At 48.9% G+C, this 19,095-nt stretch overlaps 6 protein-coding genes across 6 annotated transcripts; 3 read left to right on the forward strand and 3 right to left on the reverse strand.

The window, feature by feature from the left end:
- Positions 1–970: 970 nt before the first annotated feature.
- TGAM01_v201375 (longevity-assurance protein 1) lies at positions 971–2,321 on the reverse strand (the record flags this gene model as incomplete). Its single annotated transcript, XM_018804736.1, has 2 exons — positions 971–1,399; positions 1,452–2,321. 2 exons carry the CDS (start codon positions 2,319–2,321, stop codon positions 971–973), a joined length of 1,299 nt encoding a protein of 432 aa, XP_018662004.1.
- A 1,400-nt stretch (positions 2,322–3,721) lies between these two features.
- TGAM01_v201376 (hypothetical protein) lies at positions 3,722–5,339 on the reverse strand (the record flags this gene model as incomplete). The annotated part of the gene is made up of 4 exons (XM_018804737.1): positions 3,722–4,360; positions 4,423–4,710; positions 4,757–5,070; positions 5,138–5,339. The coding sequence occupies 4 exons, from the start codon at positions 5,337–5,339 to the stop codon at positions 3,722–3,724; spliced, it is 1,443 nt and encodes a 480-aa protein (XP_018662005.1).
- Positions 5,340–7,823: 2,484 nt separating this feature from the next.
- On the forward strand, positions 7,824–8,544 carry TGAM01_v201377 (hypothetical protein; the record flags this gene model as incomplete). Its single annotated transcript, XM_018804738.1, has 3 exons — positions 7,824–7,979; positions 8,071–8,378; positions 8,439–8,544. 3 exons carry the CDS (start codon positions 7,824–7,826, stop codon positions 8,542–8,544), a joined length of 570 nt encoding a protein of 189 aa, XP_018662006.1.
- Positions 8,545–8,848: 304 nt separating this feature from the next.
- TGAM01_v201378 (hypothetical protein) lies at positions 8,849–10,634 on the reverse strand (the record flags this gene model as incomplete). The annotated part of the gene is made up of 4 exons (XM_018804739.1): positions 8,849–9,217; positions 9,401–9,601; positions 9,664–10,107; positions 10,194–10,634. 4 exons carry the CDS (start codon positions 10,632–10,634, stop codon positions 8,849–8,851), a joined length of 1,455 nt encoding a protein of 484 aa, XP_018662007.1.
- Positions 10,635–11,522: 888 nt separating this feature from the next.
- On the forward strand, positions 11,523–12,538 carry TGAM01_v201379 (hypothetical protein; the record flags this gene model as incomplete). The annotated part of the gene is made up of 4 exons (XM_024548752.1): positions 11,523–11,617; positions 11,681–12,041; positions 12,095–12,290; positions 12,342–12,538. The coding sequence occupies 4 exons, from the start codon at positions 11,523–11,525 to the stop codon at positions 12,536–12,538; spliced, it is 849 nt and encodes a 282-aa protein (XP_024406568.1).
- A 2,100-nt stretch (positions 12,539–14,638) lies between these two features.
- On the forward strand, positions 14,639–18,330 carry TGAM01_v201380 (hypothetical protein; the record flags this gene model as incomplete). Its single annotated transcript, XM_024548753.1, has 6 exons — positions 14,639–15,075; positions 15,133–15,284; positions 15,344–15,526; positions 15,581–15,605; positions 15,661–16,239; positions 16,302–18,330. 6 exons carry the CDS (start codon positions 14,639–14,641, stop codon positions 18,328–18,330), a joined length of 3,405 nt encoding a protein of 1,134 aa, XP_024406569.1.
- Positions 18,331–19,095: the final 765 nt, after the last annotated feature.

Below are 19,095 nucleotides of genomic sequence, written 5' to 3' on the forward strand. Positions count from 1 at the left end.
AAACACAGATTCAAACAGAGTCTTTGGTGGCAATGACGTGAATTAACAATGATACGTATAATAAACCACCACTTGCCGCGTTTGATGCTGATAAAGCATGTCGCGGTAGCCCGCCTGGGGGGACGTTAAAAATGCTGTGAAGTTGTGACAGCGACGTCTTGGGGTTGCTAAAACAGACACTCCTCGGGTGTGCATAGTAAAACTCGCTTCCTACTGTCGAATCGGAAAATTCCTGACGTATCGACTGCTGGATTAGTCCGTCAGTATTCCATATCGACAGCTGAAGTTGCCTCGTCCGACAGCAAGGCATTTAGACGTGAAAGAACTTGCACGTGCAATGCAAAGCAGCTACTTCTGGCCGTGTGAAAGGCTGAAACTACCGGATACCATAGGAGATGATAGGGTAAGAAAAGAATTCGTGCCTGAACTGATGGTGACACTGGAAGATGGAATTACATCCTTAAGATTTGATTCGCCAACTAGTCGCAGTAGTAGCTATACTGTTATTCGTTTAAATCTTCTGAGATTAGGTATTATAGTAAGTATATTTGATATGTAGATAACATGAAGTTCGATAAATCATCATAGGCACATCCAGCTACGTCCCATATAGCAGCGCCTACCACAGACTTCCAATCAAAGTTTTCCAGAATAAAAGAAAGGGAAAAAAGCTAGCTCTTGTGGCCAGCAAAGTCGTGGCATATATACGAACCGTTACTCCAAGATACTGTACACTGGAGAAAGTCCAAATTCTTTTTTCGTTGTTGCCGTAGTCGTCATCATTCGCCATGGATTAAATTTGGTGTAAAAAAAAGTGTAAAAATCTGAGAAATTCGAAGCGAGAGATAAAAAGACCAATTTAGTTTTCGCCATGCCGGGCTTTTAATCAAAATTTTAGTAAAGAGGTTGTTCAACATTCCGATACTCGCAGAGTACATATTCAAAACTTCAAAAGGACTGAATATTTCCCCTAGAGAGAACCGTTCTCAACGGCAGCCTTAGCATAGCCATTCGCAGACCCATTGACCTCCGTCAACAAGGGCTCGGCCTCGGGCCGCAGCTGCGCATTCTCCTCTTCCTCGCTCGACTCGGACCGGTCGTCCTTTTTGATCCTATAGACGACAAACTTATACATGCTGCGGAAGAGGCAGTAGAGCCAGAAAAGGTTGAGGGCCTGCAGCGAGGCCAGCAGCGCAAAGGTAATGATGTTGGAGATCCAGCACTTGTACTGCTGCGTCTCCCAGTTGAGCTCGTAGGGCCCGACGGTGCGGAACTCGGTGAGGATGGAGTAGAGGATGCGCAGGTTGATGTAGTGGCGGAGGTAGATCCAGACGAAGATGTTTGAGATGTAGACGGGGATGACGAGCGGGCTGTCAATGTAGTGGAGCGATTTGGAGAGCTATGAGTTTGTCAGTATCATGAGAGCAACCAAGGAATCAAGTCAAACATACTGCCAGAAAGACGTCGCTGATATCGTGGGTGATGTACACGGCAATGCCCATGTGCGTGAAATGGAAGCGGTAGCTCAGCCCAATCAGCGCCAGCGTCACAATATGGTGCGCCACCAGCTCCTTGAAATCCTTGCGCGGCTTCTCAAAGCCCAGCAGCATCACGACGCCCTGCTGCGCCCAGTACGCCGCCTGGAACAGGTAGTAGAACTTGAAGACGGCCTCGTGCGAGCGGTGCGGAAAGGCCTCGTACATGCCGGCCGTGTTGAAGTACCACACGGGGCTGCGGCTCATGACATAGACGCCCGTCGGCCCCATGCAGCTGAAGTAGAGCGCCGTGTACATCTGCTCGGCGAAGCGCTGCTGCTTGCCGCGGCTCTTGATGCCGTTGAAGCGGCCAAGCGGGATCAGCACCTCCTGCATCATCAGCTCGCGCGTAAACGACAGCACAATCGTATAAAAGGCCACAAAGGCCACATCCCAGAGGCCCTTGCCGTAGTGTGCGGGCAGCGTCGGGTCGAGGTGGGCGTTGGGATTGGGCTGCTCGTACGAGAGGAAGATGAAGCGGCGGACGGGATTCGAAGCGGTTGGGTTGACGGCGTAGGCGGCGGCGAAGAGGAGCAGCAGGATCAGGGGGGCGACCCAAGTGTGCTTGAAGGAGAAGCGGGCGAAGCGGCGGAACAGCGAGCGGGCCTTTCGTCGCTTCTTCTTGTCCATCGAGAGGCGTGAGGATGATGCTGTGCTGGAGCCATTGCTGGCAGCGGATATCTCGGTAGGGCCGGCAAGCTGCTGGTTTCGGCGACGGACAGCGCCGTTGGCCTGGGACGGCGGCGGCGACGAGCTGACCAACGGGGCGGCGTCGTGCCGAGCCATTGCTGCGGGAGAAGGGCTGTGAAGCGTGGTGACGGTAATTGAAGTTGGAGTTGAAGTCGAGAAGAGAAGAAGCTGAGAGGTGTAGCTGGCCGTGGAAATACTAATGGCCGCTGGTGGTTGGTGGGAGGCCGGCAGCACTGTAAATTCGGGCGGGTGGGCTGGGCCTAAAAGTGACCTGGAGGGTACTTGGAGCTCTTATAAGCTCCGGCCAGACCTGTCAGATGGGCTGAAATAGCGTCCCCCAGAAGGCTTTGGGCACCTAAGCAACTTTTTGCTCAGCGGAATGATGTAGATGGTGCCAAGAGGGCGGGCGTCGCGGATGTACCAGGTTAGTAACTTGCCGAATGGGAATGGATGCAACGCCGCTGTAGCATTTGGGATCTCGCCCACCAAGAGCTTGCCGGATTTCGACTGGTCGTGTGCACAGCTTTATAAAAGAGAAGAGAGAAAGGGATTCGGTGCCGTCGGCATTTGGCGCCCGGGCCGACGCTTTTTGATGCTTGATGACGTCTTGGCTTCAACGACAGACTGGATCTTGAGAGTCAGTCAGATCAGCTGAGGGCGCCAATTCATCCCCGAGTGTTCCATTCAAGAGTCATTTTTGTGAATTATTCTTTTCCTTTCTTCTATTACATCAATTAGGAAATTTCTTTTATCCTTTCGCTTGCTTTTCGTCCAAATAGTCAAAAGCATCTTTTGCGCGTGGCGCCCCCGCGGAATCAGCTGCCGAAAGCCACATCCACCAAAACCTCGTCTACCTGTACACAAAAGTCCACGCATCAACCCGATCCTACAAACGACATGCAAGGGACCCGGTTGGACTTCCAGGGCTGAAGAACGCTAAAAGCATCCTTCCGAGGCCCTCGACGCTTCTATCCATGCTAAATTCTCCGTGCTCCAGTCTGGACTGGACCCTAGACCCTCTTTCTGGGACCCCCTGAGACTCGGAGCCCGCGGGTTGGCCTTGGCTGGAGGAGCATGGAACAGTCGACACATATATCTTTGCGACCTATTGCTGAAATCAAAGATAGTCTGCATTAGTGAGATTCATTCTCGGAGATTACTCTTTAAAAACCCTCCAGTTGAGATTGCTTCGGGAGCTGCAGGTATCCGGTATCCCCGTAAAGCGCGTGCCTATTCGCTTACACTGATACCAGCCGTCATATCGAAAGGAGTATAAAAAGACCTCTCTATTGGTATTTGTGTATAACAAATGGAATCTTATCCATAGTAAATCTAGACCCGCAATGTATTCGCAATCCCCATGGCTCATATCCATACAGAGCCCATCGGTGAAGCAAGAACAACCACATGTTGCTCCATGCTGTTAAACAAAAACTTTTTAAATCAATCGCACAATATAAATCACCCAGTGATAGCCCAGTCCTTTAATCTCCAACTTAATCGATTTGCTTCTCGCATCCAATCCGGTTGAGAAACTCCTTACGATCGCTGTGACCGGGAAGATGCAAGGCGCTGGAGCTGCCACTTCTCTTGGGCAAGGCTAGGCGTCGACGCTCCCAAGCCTTGACGATGCCATCGTCCACATCGGCTTCTTCCTCCAAATACCGATAATCAGCTTCATTTTCCTCTTCTTCTTCAAGCTCCTCTTCTTCCAGCTCGCCGACATCTTCCTCTTCTTCGTCGTCGCTGCGAATGTCTTCGGCGTTTTGGCCGCTGAGCACCTTGACAACGACCTTGAGAATGGCATAGGACCACATCACCATGATGCCCTGTAGCGCAACGAGGTATGAGAAGAATCCGGTAAAGGTGGACTGGTTGAAGCAGATCAAGCCTTCTGGATCCCTGAGCGGCTCAAGCAGCCAAGACCACCCGCTGGGCTGGGGCAATGGACCCTGTAGATTGTGCATGCCACCCTGGAAGCAGGTCTGCGGCACGATGGCAGGGACATCAAAGTAGACGCTGCGGATCACCATGAGGAAGAACACATGGCGGGTGGACAGCCAGACGACGACGAAGAGGCCAAAGAGGATGTCGCAGAGGGTGTTGTAGCCCAGATACTTGGCGCACTTGGCAAGCTGTGAACCCGTTAGTGCCCTTACTTAATGAATCTGAATCTCCAAAGATGGGTGAGACTCACTGGAAAGACAATGTCGACAATATCCATAATAATGAGAATCAGGTTGCCAACGCGTGTAAAGTGGTAGGCATACGAGGCTACGACCAGTCCGATTGTGACGACGTGGTGCGACAGCATCTGCCAGTAATCCTTTCGCTGTTTTTCAATGTTGATGACGTAGACTTGCTGAATCCAAAAAGCCAGCTGCGCGAGGAAGTAAAACTTCATGGTCCCGGAAATCTCTCGGCTGGGCCAGTCTGTCCAGAGCTCGGCCATGTTGAGAAAGTAGGGGGAGGAGTACCAGATGTACTGTGTCAAGTTAGCAGACGAAAATGGGCCACTTTCTAAAACATACTACACCAAGAGGCCAAAAGAAGCAGTAGTAGCAAATCATCCACGTCTGTTCCGCAAACCGCGCCTGGTCCTTGACTGAAGAGATTCCCCAACGCCGACCCAGGGGCCCCAAAACGCCATTCATGAGACCATCGCGCAGTCCAGTGAAGAGCACCAGATAGTAGATCACGTAGTAAACGTCATTGAAGCCAACCGCGTACTTTCCAGTAGAGGGGTTGTAGTGGGACAGCCACAGGAAGGGCCTTGTGAAGGGCCGTGCTCTGGGAATCATCAATTGGGTGAGGTAGAGAAGGAGAACGAGATTGAAAACGATCCCTAGTGGCGTGTTAGCATGAGAAGCTGAAGTCCAATTGATGAATTGATGGAGATTGAGGCGGCATACCCGCTTGGTTGTCGAGAAACAGCTGCTTGAGGCTGCGGCAGTTGCTTTCACTTCGCTTCCGTGACCGCATCTCCACCAGACGCCCATCCTTGGAGACGAGCTGCTCAGGCGCGTGAGCGGTGGCCTCGAGGTCGGATTTCATCTCGATGAGCCTCTCGGGATGACTAAAGGAACACAGGTCATCAATATCAAAACGAGCCATCTTTGCGAAGCGGGTGAAGCAGAGAGGGGAAATGGTGAGAACGAACGAGCCAGGGTGTGCCCGCGAATCAGTGGCTGAGGCTGGGCTTTTAAGAGCTTGATTATCGTAAAAAGGCGTTATAACGATGAAAAAAGAAAAGGTTATTTCCTTGGCGCTGTTGTTTTGATGTTGTTCTAATTCAGGTTTTGGGTGAAGTGAATTTTTAGATTTTTGTTTGCGGTGCTTTGGTGGGCGAGATTAAAGGTACGTCGAACAAACGGCCCGGTTGCCGCCTTTCGCAACAGCTGCAAGGGAAGAAAAACGAGAGAGATTAGGGGACTTGGGCTGATTTAGCTCAAGCCAGTTCTCTCTTTTTTTGGGCTTGCTAGCTCTAAGCTGTGCAGTGGAGAGAAAAAGCAATGGAGGCTGTGCCCGTTTTTTTTTTAGCGGCGTTGGACGCGTTTCACAATGGGTTGATCTATTCACTGGGCGATTTCATGTATGAGCCGAGATGGCTTGGAGTATATTTTGGTGAAGAAGAAGCAGAATGGGAAAACAGCCCTCAGAGGCTTTTGTATTTCTTCCATTGCCGAGATTCATGATTCGTGCGTGCAATTGGGCATCGAGTACTGTTTGCCATGCGGAATTGGCGGAAGCTGGTTGACAGAGCGTATTTCATGACGCGTTCTATATGTACGCCTTATGTACCAGAGTGGAGGATCTCTGTTTCTGCCTCTCAATGGTTTCTTGTTTGCGGTACGGCGCCATGGTCAAGCTATAAATAATTGCCTGTTTGATAAACATGCAGTGGAGAGGTAAATGGCTCTAGGGCTTGTCAGCAAGTAGTGTATTTGTACCTGTAACTGAAGCCCGGAACTGCAGTGCATCAGAGTACATGTAGCTTCTAGACTCGTTACTCGTGTATAACCGAAGTGCCGTAGCAGACCCTGATAGCCTCGTGATAAGCTACGAAATAACGTTCGAGAGCCAAAACGCCTCCTACGTTGATGTGCAAAGCCTCACCTCAGTCCAGTTCCGTTTTCCCCTGTATCCGTACGAGATTAAGAGATACGATTCATGTGGTGGCGGGGCCAGAGCTATCCACAGTGCTTCGTAATCGCAGCAGCCACTAAGAACCGCCGTTATTAGCGGCCCGGCGCCCTAAATGCGGAGAGGCGTGGCGATCTCAGAGATGGCGCCGTGCAGTGTAAGACGGCAATCAACCGCCTTTGTGCCCAAGCGATCTGTTCCTCTCCATGTTTTGGAAGCAAAGATGAGCTCTAATCGCAGAGTACTGCTGCTGTTGGCACTGCGTACTCGGTAAAAGGCTCCAATTGTTCCAGATGAATGGCCATTGCTGGTTCCAGACGCCAGAAATGTCTCCCTTGCTTCGGGCGTCTCCACTAACCTCAATGCCAGTGGGGAGGCCGCACTTTGGGCTCGAATTGAAGCAGTAATACTTGCATCTGCTGCAGGGCACGGCGCCTACTGCCTGTACCTGGTGTCGAGGCGTCCAAGCCTCAGCCCCCCAGCCTCTGGTTTTCAATCACCAAGAGAGCGAAATCCGCTTCGTTTCGTGCCTGATGCAATGCCGCGACCCCGAACCACGCATTCACGGCATTCCGCATCGCTGGAGTAGATCGAGATTTGTGCTTCATTGTCACGGCCGATGAAGCACTGCAGCATTCCGGGGAGCAGCACGGAGCTGTCAGAAGTTGGAGGTGGCAGATCCAGTGCTATACGAAGTAGATCAGATCCATTGGGACAAGCACCTTGTTAGCCCGGCCCCCAAAGCTGAGAAAACGAGATGCAGCCATCATGCCAGCTGACTTGGAGAGGCCTCGTCGAATCATGGCTGCTGACCTCTTGCCATCTTCTCTTCTAACCGCCAGCAATTGGCTCGTATCCTCTAACAATGCCGCCAGCCACCGTTTTCTCTCTTGATTCTTTCCATTAGCCCACGCGCGTTAGCATCGACTGTCGTTTCCTAATCCTCTTTACACGATCTCGTCGTTGTTTCTTGATCCCCGCGCAGCACAGAATCATCGCATCAGCCGAGGCCAAACATCTCGCTCACCTCGCATCCCCAGCCAGCGACTGTTAACCGCATATACTCTCCTCTCTCTGCACACACATGCCACTGCGATCCCGCCTATGAGGCCAGCTGGAGTCTCCTGCGCATCTCCAGAGGCGGCTCAAGCTGCCACTGACAGCCCGTAACTTGCATGTAGCGCAGGTGCCAGCCCACGATAGGCGGCCTGGCTGTGCTCGCTCCAGCGTTTAGGTCTAGGCACTCTCCGAATATCTCGCCTCAGCTCGCTTCTTCACCTTTTATCTCTTCTAACTGCGCTGCTGCTGCGAATCCAAAACCAAGCCAGCTTTAACGATCATTGATTTCTTTCAGCTTTCATTGTTCAGCGCCTTTGTCTCTATTCTTTGTTATCAATTTGCCTTGTTCTCAATATCGATACGACGCTATATCTCTTCTCCACCTCCATCATCCAAATGACAAGAAACTTTTGCCCAGGCACATATGCCCTCGTCCAAGTCATCACCAGGGCGGTGGCCTGGATGACGGGCGTGACGACGCTGGTGATTCTGGCCTTTATCATCAATCAATGGTCAGACAAGGGTGGTGCTGTTGCGGCTGGCCTTGTGGGGGTGAGTCTTCAAGTTGCTTGGTGATGGCGTCACCATCGTGATAGCATCATCGCTGCCAGCGCAGCCATAGCTAACGCAACAGCATCCACAGTCCGCCATCGCTATTCTCAACGACTCGTACATTGTCGTCGCCAAGCTCGATCGCGCCTTTGGCTTCAGCCCGCTATCACCTGCGCGCGCCCTCCTCCACGACCTCTTCTCGCTCGCTATATCGCTCGGCGGCATCGTCATGATCATCTTCTCGCGCTACACATACCAATCCGATGCCATTGCCGCCCTCGAAAGCGATTCGTCGCCGCAAATCACCAGCGGGGTGGGCGATCCCGATGTCATAAGCAGAGAGGGCTTTTCACAGAATAAAATGCTGGCCATTGTGGTGTGGATGCTTACTGCTGTTGTGTAAGTGCACATATAAACAGCGAGGCTGTTACTAACTGGATGGTTGCTGACTCATGATAGGATTTGGAGATTTATATTCATCATCTGGGGCGGATTCGAATGCTTTGTCGAATTTCGCCATGTCCATCATCCACGGCCGCGAAGACGAGACATGATTGAAGTATAGTTGGCTACGCACAAGGAAATTCGAGGCATATATAAGGCGTTTGGCGGTTTACATGTTGGAATTTTAGACACATTGAGCAGATGTTGTGAAAAGCATGCACGAAGTTGCAGCTGCAAAATATACCCGATTATGATACGAAGAAATGATATTTGAACTATACCATTTAATATTGCCTTCGCAAGCGAACAAAAGTGTCTTCAGCATCTCATCTCGAAACCCAGACTGAAAGTATCAGATCATAATCACCTTGTGTCTATTTTCAGTCCAGTATATTGATTGTCATAATCTCGTGTATATATTCAGCCTAGAAAATCGAATCATCGTCGCCGTCCTTATATGGCGCCCACACACTCTGTTCCAACTTCATCATCGACTTTGACTCCTCCAACATCTTCTGAAATTCTGCCGCTGCTTTCGTGGCTTCCTTGATGTGTGAATATTTCAACCTAGCCTTTTGCCTATCCTCCTGGAATGCAAGACCCTCTGCAACATTTAGAATGTTTCTAATTTGCCGCCCATTCAACTCGTATTTGCTCAACTCTGTCTGAACTTTTCTGAGTGCTTCTGGCCCAATCATCTCGTCTCTACCATTCAGGGTGAGTAGCCGTGTCCACACTTTTGCCCGAATATCGGATGTCATGCTCTTGAAACCGATGCCGATTTGGATGCGGGACTGGAACGCGGTGTCCATAGTGTTGACTCTGTTCGTAGTGAGGAATAGAATTCCTTGGTAATATTCTAGCTCTCTGAGAAATACTATCAGATGACAGTAGAGATTAACCACGGTGGTCATATTAGATATCTATACATGAGCGCGGGCAGAGACTCAACTGGATACAATGCCGTTTCTCCGCACATCTTCAAATGAGCGAGCTTCGAGCACCACATCGGCTTCATCCAAAAGGAGAACTGCGTCCCAGTCTATGGCTCGTTGGAACTCGGTCTGTAGCCGTTCTTGGAGCTGCGTCTCGTCCCATACCATTTCTCCAATGCTCATTGCGACCAGAGGTTTCCTGACAGCCTCGGCAATCGACTCTGCGGTCAATGTCTTGCCAACCTGCAGCGTAAAACATCAGTGTCGCTCAGCCTATGTATAATAAATCTGAAGGAAGAACGCACGCCTGGTGGCCCATAAAGGAGAATAACAAGGCTTTGCCCCTTGCCGGCAATAAGGTCGCCTTTTTCATTGCGACGGTGTCGATTTGTGTGATGATGCACAAGGCCTTCGAGCATTTTCTTCTTCTTTTCATCTAGTACGAGCTGGCTCAGTGCATCTTGGTTCCATTTGACTGGCTGCAGATTGACAATGCTGACAGTGAGCCTCTTCTTGCTTCTCAAGTCATGGCAGTCTACGACAGGTGGGCAGAGCATTGCCTGCTCGTCCGTCAATGCCGTGGATATGGGGAGATTATCCCACTGATACGGTTCCCTCAGGTCGCTCACAAAGAGCTCGCGCTCGCTCTCGCGCACGACCAAGTGTATATTGTTGTCTTCCAACCCGAAAATGAAGTCGAGATTTGCCGGAGTTTTCCATTTATCGCCAATCACTACTCTGCCGTCCACCTGCTTTTCAGTCAGCTCTCCAACGTTCGGCACAGTAAACCCATCTTGACTGGATGTATAGGCACATGTAGGCTGCTACGACATACCCGAGACTTTTCGCCGCCTTCATTTATGCGCCTGCCCTCTTTGCTGAATGCAAGCCCAGAATGTTGCTGGCAGATGGCCGGCCCAGCGATTAGTTCCCACCATTTTCTACCTCGTTTAGCGAGAAACTGCTCGGTGTTTTCTCCTTTAATATCCTCTTGGTAACGAATTGGATAGACGGGGAGCGTTTTGATAGGTTGCTGGCCAGAAAATTTCGTGCATCGAAAGAAAGTGGTCTTCCTCTCGAGGCAGCCATTGGCTTCATTCCATCTTAGGGACCAGGTTTTGAAATTTGCCTCCTTCTTTTCTTCTCCAACCCATGTATGACTGTTTCGAGGTACTATTGAGGAGTAGGTAGCTTGGATTAAAACAAAAAGCCATAGGTTGCCAATCTCATCCTCTCGGAGAACAAGATCACCTGGGCGAAAGAGTTTCCATATCATTTTATAGCTCACCAGACCATTGCGGAAATTCTCTTTCCGTGCCTCATCCCAAATGGAATCTATGTCTCCTATAACATCAAGGAGTCTTTTGAGGTGGTCGTCTGCTTCTTGATTGCTCAATTGATTGATTTCTCTCTTAATATCGTCCATATGATGAAAGAGGGTAGGGTACGGCGCCTGTTCAATGAAACAACCTTCCGTTGGCTGTAATGGCGGATGTTTGTTAACTTTTTCGATGGCATGGACAAGGTATTTTGACCGTATCTCAACTGCTGCGATCTCTTGCATGATAATGAGCTTAACAACTCTTTCTTTAGAGCGATGGCCACGGGAGGAGTCACGACTACTCTCGCGGCTGTGCTCACGGGAGATGGAAGGAGGATGAAAATAAACACTCTTGTCTCGGGTAGATGTTCTCCTCTGGGAAGGTGGTATATGTTCCATCGCTGCCGGAGAAGGCATTTTCCAGACGATTGTGTCCCCGTGATGGCGATGATATTGCTATGATAGAGACAGTGCCTGGTGTTGTTTTCTGGCTCTGGTTGATTTGTACAGAGGCAGTAGCGGAGCCTCAATCCTACAGCCGACAATAGCTGACTGCGCGGTTTTCCGTCTCCACAGCTGAAGAGCAGGCCAGAAGACACTCGCTTCTTCATTGGGTGCTGATCGTGCCCAAGGCTGCAGTGCTGCCAAGAGACATGTACATGTAGCTTATGATTAAAGGCGAGAGCTGCCTTGCATGCATCGGTTAGGCACATGTAGAACATCTCGATCCTTCCCGTCCTTTTCATTGTTTATAATTTTACGTTCATTTTCTTCTTTAATAAGTCCCTACGATATTTCCTCTACAGCCATTTTTCTAGCCGACTAGTGCGTATCGCCCTTTAAATGCGCGCAACGAGGCAGCGCAGTGCTGTTATTAGCAAAGTGGAAAACAAGCCACCTTGGAGTAAATGGTACCAACCTGGATTAGAGGACGATGCGTGAGTGCAAACATTTGGTTAACAAAGCACCAGCTGCGTTACTCTACTAACCTTTGCCTCAAGTGTCATTTACGCCAGAGCCCTGCAGAAGTGCAAAGACATTAACGAACAGCTAGTTGCGCAGCCTTGGTGGGACAGCGACAGCCAGTCACGACTGGTTGCAACCAAGGTCCTCGAGAGTGCTCCGATACGGGTCAAGGAGCCAAGACAGTACGATGCAGCTTGGGTGGAAAACCTTATCACCAAGGAGAGCGAGAAGATCAAAAACAAGCAGGTGTCTAAGCCGGAGCTGCTACAGAGAATCGACGCTTCGGCGCATGCCCTCATCAAGGTTGCAACGCAAATCAAGCCAATTGTTGACATATTTATTCCGCAGAGTCCTGAATACTCCATTCCTTATGCTTGCCTCTGGATTATCTTCAAAGTATGCAGCTACCACTGTAACCTTTGAAGCGGCGTGTGCTAACAGACGAAAAGGGCATTTCTGACAGAAAAGAGAAAATTGACTCGGTCCAAGGCCTTATTGCCTCCTTGTCGCAGGATATTCCCATCCTGGAAGTTTACAAAGACATGTTTCCAACAAACGAAATGAAACAAGCACTTACCGAGTTTTACATACACACGCTAGACTTACTATGGAGGCTTTCGATGTACTATTCTCACAACTATTTCAGTAAGTCGGCCATGGAATGGTCCGAGTGCTCGTGTTCTAATTCCGACACAGAGCAACTCGCAGACGCTATGCTTGCACGCGCCAAATACAACTTCTCCACATATCTCGAGAATGTCAAGAAAGTAGCAGCAAGGCTCAAAACACTATGCGAAGCGGGGCATATTGCAGAGCAGAAACATATTGCTGAGAGCATTGCGCATCTGAATTCAGGCAGGCAATCCTCCCTTTTAGACTCTACAGCAATCTGACTAACAAACTACCTATACGTATAGAAATTCTTTCGTTGAAACGACAACTAGAAATGACACGCTCCGGTAAGTTCTCAACACCTGTTGAATCCTCACGGCGCAACATGTTTTTTCATCGTTGAATCAGCGCAATCTCGTTATTACTCTTCGCAAATCCTCGATGTATGGCACGATGACGTTGGCGACGTTGAAGATGAATTTCGCAAGTGGCAAGCATTACGCTTCTCCACCGATATGCGTGATCACTGGAGCCAAAACGGAATCCTCTCTTGTCTGGCCGAATGGCGCCACCTTTGCGATGACTCTCAAAACTCAGTCCTTTGGATATCATCCGAGAACAATGGCCGACAGTTCTGGCTGACTGAGTTTTCCATCAACCTCATTGATATATGCCGATCGCAGGGCCAGCTGGTTACATTTGCCATGTGCGACCGTCCGAAAAGCGCGAAGTGGACGCCACAGCACGTCTTGAAGCATCTTGTTTCGCAGATGCTGCTCTCCAGACCAGACTTGGCCAATTCAGCGCCGCATATCTTCAATACCAGGCAATTCCGCAAAGCCTCGACATTTGACAGCGTTTTCAATTTGCTGCATTCGATTGTAGGTCTACTGGCATCTGTGATTGTTGTTGTCGATCGCCTCGACAGGTGTGTCCCCGAATCGGCTGCTCAACATGTCAATATTGCCGATGCGCTTTCCATGCTGGTCAAGCTGCATCGGCGCAATCTGAAAGTCATCGTCACTACCGGCCAAGTAGTGTCGCCCTCGATGCTTCCTGGCCTGCCTATTAGTTTTGCAGTAGTGAGCACAAAGCGACGTCCGCGGCTATTGGAATACAAAAATTCACCCGTACCACGGCGGGGGATTAATGAGATGAGAAGCGTATATCATCCCGATTCACTGGACTGAGGGGAGAGAGTGCATGTAGGATAAGAGGAATATAAAGCTGGTAAACGAGCGCGGTCATATAACATGAAGAGCATTCGTTTTCAAAACATCTTTGATTCATGTTACAGCTGTAAATCAGCCGTTTAGATACAACAAATATGCGGTGAGACACACATAGATGCATATAGTTGTTGAAATCTAGTATAGAACAACAAATTCTCGCCAAACACTTGGTAGCCCCTCAGGCGAATAGCACGGTTTAACACATGGCGCAGTAGAGAATTGCTGTCGGGTCGAGGACTCGATACAGCTATGCTTCCAAGCGCTGCAGCATGCTCTTTTTAGACTCCCAGTCTCAAAATCCTCAATCCTCTAAACACAAGGCAAACGGCTATGCCCGTGGTGAAAGGCTTGGAGATTTGGTTCAAAAGAGTCTTGAGGGACTTTATTCGCCTGTGCGACTCTATGCGGCTGATCATTCGAAGAACGGCACGGCGGCAGGGCCCCAGCCTTGTTTATTTTCCCCTCCTTCAGCCTCCCTTTCTTTGCTCTCCCTCTTTTATTTTTCTTTTCGTTCTCGTGTCTCCTTTTTACTGCCATTTCCGTCCTCCCTCCACTATTTTCTATACATCACATACGTCGATAAGAATCATTATCAATTAAAGACATACTCATCTTAATCTCTTCCATCCATGGCAGAAGCACTTGGAGTAGCATCTGGGCTGTTGGGATCGTGTCATCTGGTACATATTGTAAGGTACATACATGTAGGTGGGATGCGATACGCCCATTGACGCTTCTAAGCGCCGGATGCGATGCGCCCACGCTACTAAGCGCTGGAATGCATGCTCTCTTCAGTCAGCCGGCAAGCAATTCTGCCCATCAATGGTAAAGTGTTTGAACTTCAGGCTAGAATATTACTCTGTCGATGCCATTCGCCGTGTGTGAATCTGTTTAGTCCATCATCTAAGGAACGACATCCAATGAATCACGATGGCAGGACACCAGCCTTGTTTGCCCCCCCCCCCTTCTCTTTTCGATCCTCCTTGTTTCATTTTCCGTCTTACTTTCGTTTTTCTTTTTTTACCTCTCTCCCCGCCCCTTCTCTTTTTTTCTATTCCTTCTCTTTTTGATGTATTACATGTTATAAACGTTCATAAAAATTATCATCAAATTGAGACATAAATCGCCACAAAGTTTCTTCCCTCCCCCATGGCAGAGGCACTTGGAGTTGCATCTGGGGTTGTTGGGATCGTGTCGTTTGGAATTGAACTTTGTCAAGGCTTGCTCGAGTATTATAATTCCTGGAAAGATGCCGAGAGTGAAGTCACCACAACATACAACTCCCTACAGGATCTCACCAAAATTTTACTACTTGTCAAGTCAACTCTCAATGATCAAGACCTGAAATCAGAAATTTTTGTCAAAGTCCATGACAGTATTGCTCTCTGTGAAGGTGGGATTGCCGACTTGAGCAAGAAGCTTCAAAAGATCCAAATCTTCTCGTTGCGCGACACAGTAGGCGAGCGATTACTCTCGCAAGCTCGGAGAGCTCTATACCCATTCAAGAAAAGCACATTGATCAAACTGCAGGAGATTGTGGAGGATTTACAGGATAGGCTGCATTTTACTCTGACAATACTTGATATGTAAGTACTATCTCATCTTTAAAAATTCGGTTTCCTTGCGTTCTGATGGTCATGCAGCAACATCTCCCTGCAAAACTTTGACATCGTGTCGGGTCAGCTTAGACTTTTATCTGTTAAGGCGGATAAAACGCAAATAGGAATTGGGAACATTCAGAGCTCACTGGCCGACATTGATCGCAAAATTGATACGATAGAGTCTATCTATGGCAGTACGTTCGATCATCCAATATTGCAGTCGTAAAGTACGTTTACTTACGTGCGAAAACAGGTGAATATCTTCGAGACTTTTATAAATGGCTTTCTCCAGTGTTTGATGTATTTGAGAAAAGGCAACACGATATCTTCGAATTGCCTGGCCGACAGGACGGGACGTGGGAGTGGTTACAGAGCACTCAAGAATTCAAAGATTGGCTCTCCGGAACCAACAGGATCCTATGGTGCCCAGGGCAGCGTATGTAATGATATTCTCCGATGCGTTCTTTATGCCATACTAATAGACATCTAGCTGGCGTTGGGAAGACTGTTTTATCGTAGGTGGCCAAGATGTACACGGAATTCGCTTCTTTTGGCTAACGCATACAGCAGATCGTCTATTATAAACCACTTAAAGACGCAGGTTAAGCAATCTAATATTGGCATAGCCTATCTATACTGTGATTACAGCAATGCGCTACTCACAGTTCCCAATTTGATTGGGAGCCTTTTGCAGCAACTGTTTCAGCAATGTCCAAAGGTTCCTGGCGGCCTTCTCGAGCTTTATAAAATCCGTAAGAGCAATAACACGGAAACTGTTCGTTTAACTCTTAGAGAATGCTCCACGTTCCTCCGAGATGTTATTGAGACATTCTCAGACGTCTTTGTTGTTGTCGACGGGCTCGACGAGTGTCCTCACCGCGAGATTGACGATATTCGGGACCAACTTTTAGACCAGCTCAAAGCGCTACCGCTCAAGACCCAGTTGTTGTTCACTTCTCGAGACTTGCCAGCTATTGCACTCAAATTTGCGACGGACCGGCGCTTGGAGATTCACGCAAGCAGACATGCGATCGAGGGCTATCTCCAAGCGCGCATCAATAACTCAAAGAACTTGCGTCGCCACATTCAAAGAAAGCCCGACTTGCGCCAGGCTATTATAGACACAGTTGCGCAGAAAGCGGATGGAATGTAAGACGCCTTGAACTGACTACTTCATCTCCGTAATACGGTTGCGCTAACGAACGCTTTAGGTTTCTGCTTGTTCGGATTTATATCGATCTGTTGGCCACGAAAAACGTTCTTGGAATGGTTGAGAGCACTCTCAGAAATCTTCCAGAAGGGTTGAAAGAACTTGACACAGCTTATGATGATGTTATTACGAGAATACAAAATCAGGACGACGACGATGTCGCAATGGCCAAACAAATCTTAACCTGGCTTTACTATGCTGCTCGGCCTCTGACTCTTCAAGAACTTCGCCACAGCTTGGCAGTCAACCTGGTCGCCGAGGCTGATCCGGATGCCACAGAGCTGGACGAAGCCTTTTTACCGGATGAAGAAGTCATAGCCTCCGTATGTGCTGGCATAGTGACTTGCCATGCTGAGAGCAACACAGTATCATTCATCCACTACACCACAAAGGAGTATTTCAAACGGAGAATAGATCGACAACAAGTTGAGCGATTCTTACATCTAGAAGTAAGCATCGCAGAGACTTGTCTCAGATACCTGTCTTTCGAACGCGAGGAGCTTGAACAATTTGTGATAGCGAAGAGAGAAAAACCCTATTGGTATACATTCCAGAAGTATACCCAAAATGAATGCCCTGAATGGGACATTGATACTTGTTATCCACTCTTCCGCTACGCAGCTCGATACTGGGGAGACCATGCCAATAGTCTGCTCAGACAAGTCACCAAAGGTCTAATCATGAAATTTGTGATGCAGCCGACTGCTTTAGCGGCTTCATTCCATGCATTGATTGAGCAGGAGGACCTCTACCTGTATTATTTTCCAATCTTCTTTTCAGGCCTTTACCTGGCATCATTTTTTGGATTAAACGAAATTGTGATGATGTTATTAGAAGCTGGCCAACAAATCAACACGAAGAACAAACAGAACTGGACGGCGCTTCACATGGCCGCAGCAAGAGGACATGCAGTAACGGTGCAGCTATTGGTCGACAGAGGCGCAGACGTCAATGCGGCGACCTACAAGCCTAATTACGTGGCTTCTGGATCGACAGCCCTGCATTGGGCGGCGGGAAACGGCCATGAGAAAGTGCTCGAAGTTCTACTAGAGAACGGCGCAGAAATAGATTTGCAGACACCCGGCCACGAAACAGCACTCCACTGGGCAGCTCAACATGGTCACGTAGGAGCCATCACGCTATTGTTGAACAAAGGTGCGAATTTGGAAGTGCATGCCGGACACTGGCTCACACCGCTGGAATCTGCAGCTAGTCGCGGAGAAGAGGCCGCTGTGAGAGTCTTGATAGACAGAGGCGCTGATCTCTCAAACACCACAGATAGCGGACGTCCTCTGCTGCATCTCGCCGCCCAGGGTGGATGTGTAGAAGTAGTACAACTGCTTCTAAAGACGGGCTGTGATGTAAACGGCGGATCAGCTCTCTGGGCCGCAGCAGGATCTCAAAGTCAAAGACGAGATGAACTTGTTAGACTGTTGCTGAAGGAGGGGGCAGATGTTTCTGAGAGGCTTGGAGACAGCGCCTGGCTTGATGAGTATAAGGGAGAGACAGCGCTCCATCACAGCGCAAGGGAGGGGTTCGATACAACGGTGCGCCTACTTCTGGAAAACGGGGCTGAAGTTGATGCTCGGAACGAGGACGGGGAGACGTCGCTGCATCTCGCTGCTGTGGAGGGATGCGAAATCGTTGTGCAAGTGCTCCTCGAACAGGGAGCAGATGTCGCTGCAAAAAATCAAACCGGAGAAACTGCGTTGCAATTGGCAGCTCGGATTGGCCATGAAGGCATAGTGCGGCATCTTTTGGATCATCTCGGTGAAGAGATAAATTCTCAAGCCTTGCTGGCTACTGCAAAGATTTTCAAGGTAGCCACTGCAGGCGATGAGAAGGCAATGCAGGTGCTCATTGAGGACGGGGCTGATATTACAATAAAAGGCCAAGATGAGGAGACAGCATTACATGTGGCAGCCAAGGAAGGTCATGTAGCGCTATCCAGGTTTCTCCTCGAGAACGGCGCCAACATCAATGCACTAAACAGATATGAGATGACTCCTATTTCTAAGGCTCTGGATTAGGGGCACACCGGAGTAGTTCGTCTCCTCATAGAGCATAAAGCAGACCTTGAACAAGGGTGTTCACCTCTGTTCGAGGCTGTTAACCCATGGAATGGTCGCGCCAAAGTGGAGATTGTTCAGCTGCTGTTGGACAACGGAGCTGATGTAATATCTGCTCGCAACTGGTGGAACGATACTACTATATTACATGCAGCGGTGCGCCAAGGTTCAAAGCCAATAGTTGAATTGCTGCTTGAATATGGGGCTGAAGTTGGGATGCGGGACCGTGATGGAGACACTGCATTAGATGTAAGTATCAAGGTAGGGCGGGAAGATATATCGAACATATTAATTGAAAAACGATGCCTCTAAAAAGAAGTATCAGCTGTTCGAGTGTTAGATACATGTTGTTTCGCCTAAGTCAGGCCCAAACCTATATATAATGGATCTGCTTTTACTATGCCCGGCGTTTCTAGGTATTAGTCATTAAGTATTGGATACAGTATTCCTAAGACTTGAGCCCATAAAAGTCATCCCGTTGAGATAATTAAAAAGAGAGGTTTCAAGAAGCTAGAAAGTTTTAAAGATGGATGAGTAGCACTCTGTTGAATGACGAGCGGAGAGTGCGCCGACTCGCCAAATGCTAAATTGAGTCTTGTGACGGGTCTCGGAAAGATGATGGTAGAAAATAACAAGATGAGGAAAGACTAAAACGAAACACGCGTACATTCAAGGGAACTCATACTATACAGAAAGATTCAAGATACCCCATACAAGCTTGTAAAT

This window comes from Trichoderma gamsii, assembly GCF_001481775.2.
Source record: "Trichoderma gamsii strain T6085 chromosome Unknown Scaffold_3.2, whole genome shotgun sequence".
In the NCBI taxonomy this organism is placed as follows: Eukaryota; Fungi; Ascomycota; class Sordariomycetes; order Hypocreales; family Hypocreaceae; genus Trichoderma; species Trichoderma gamsii.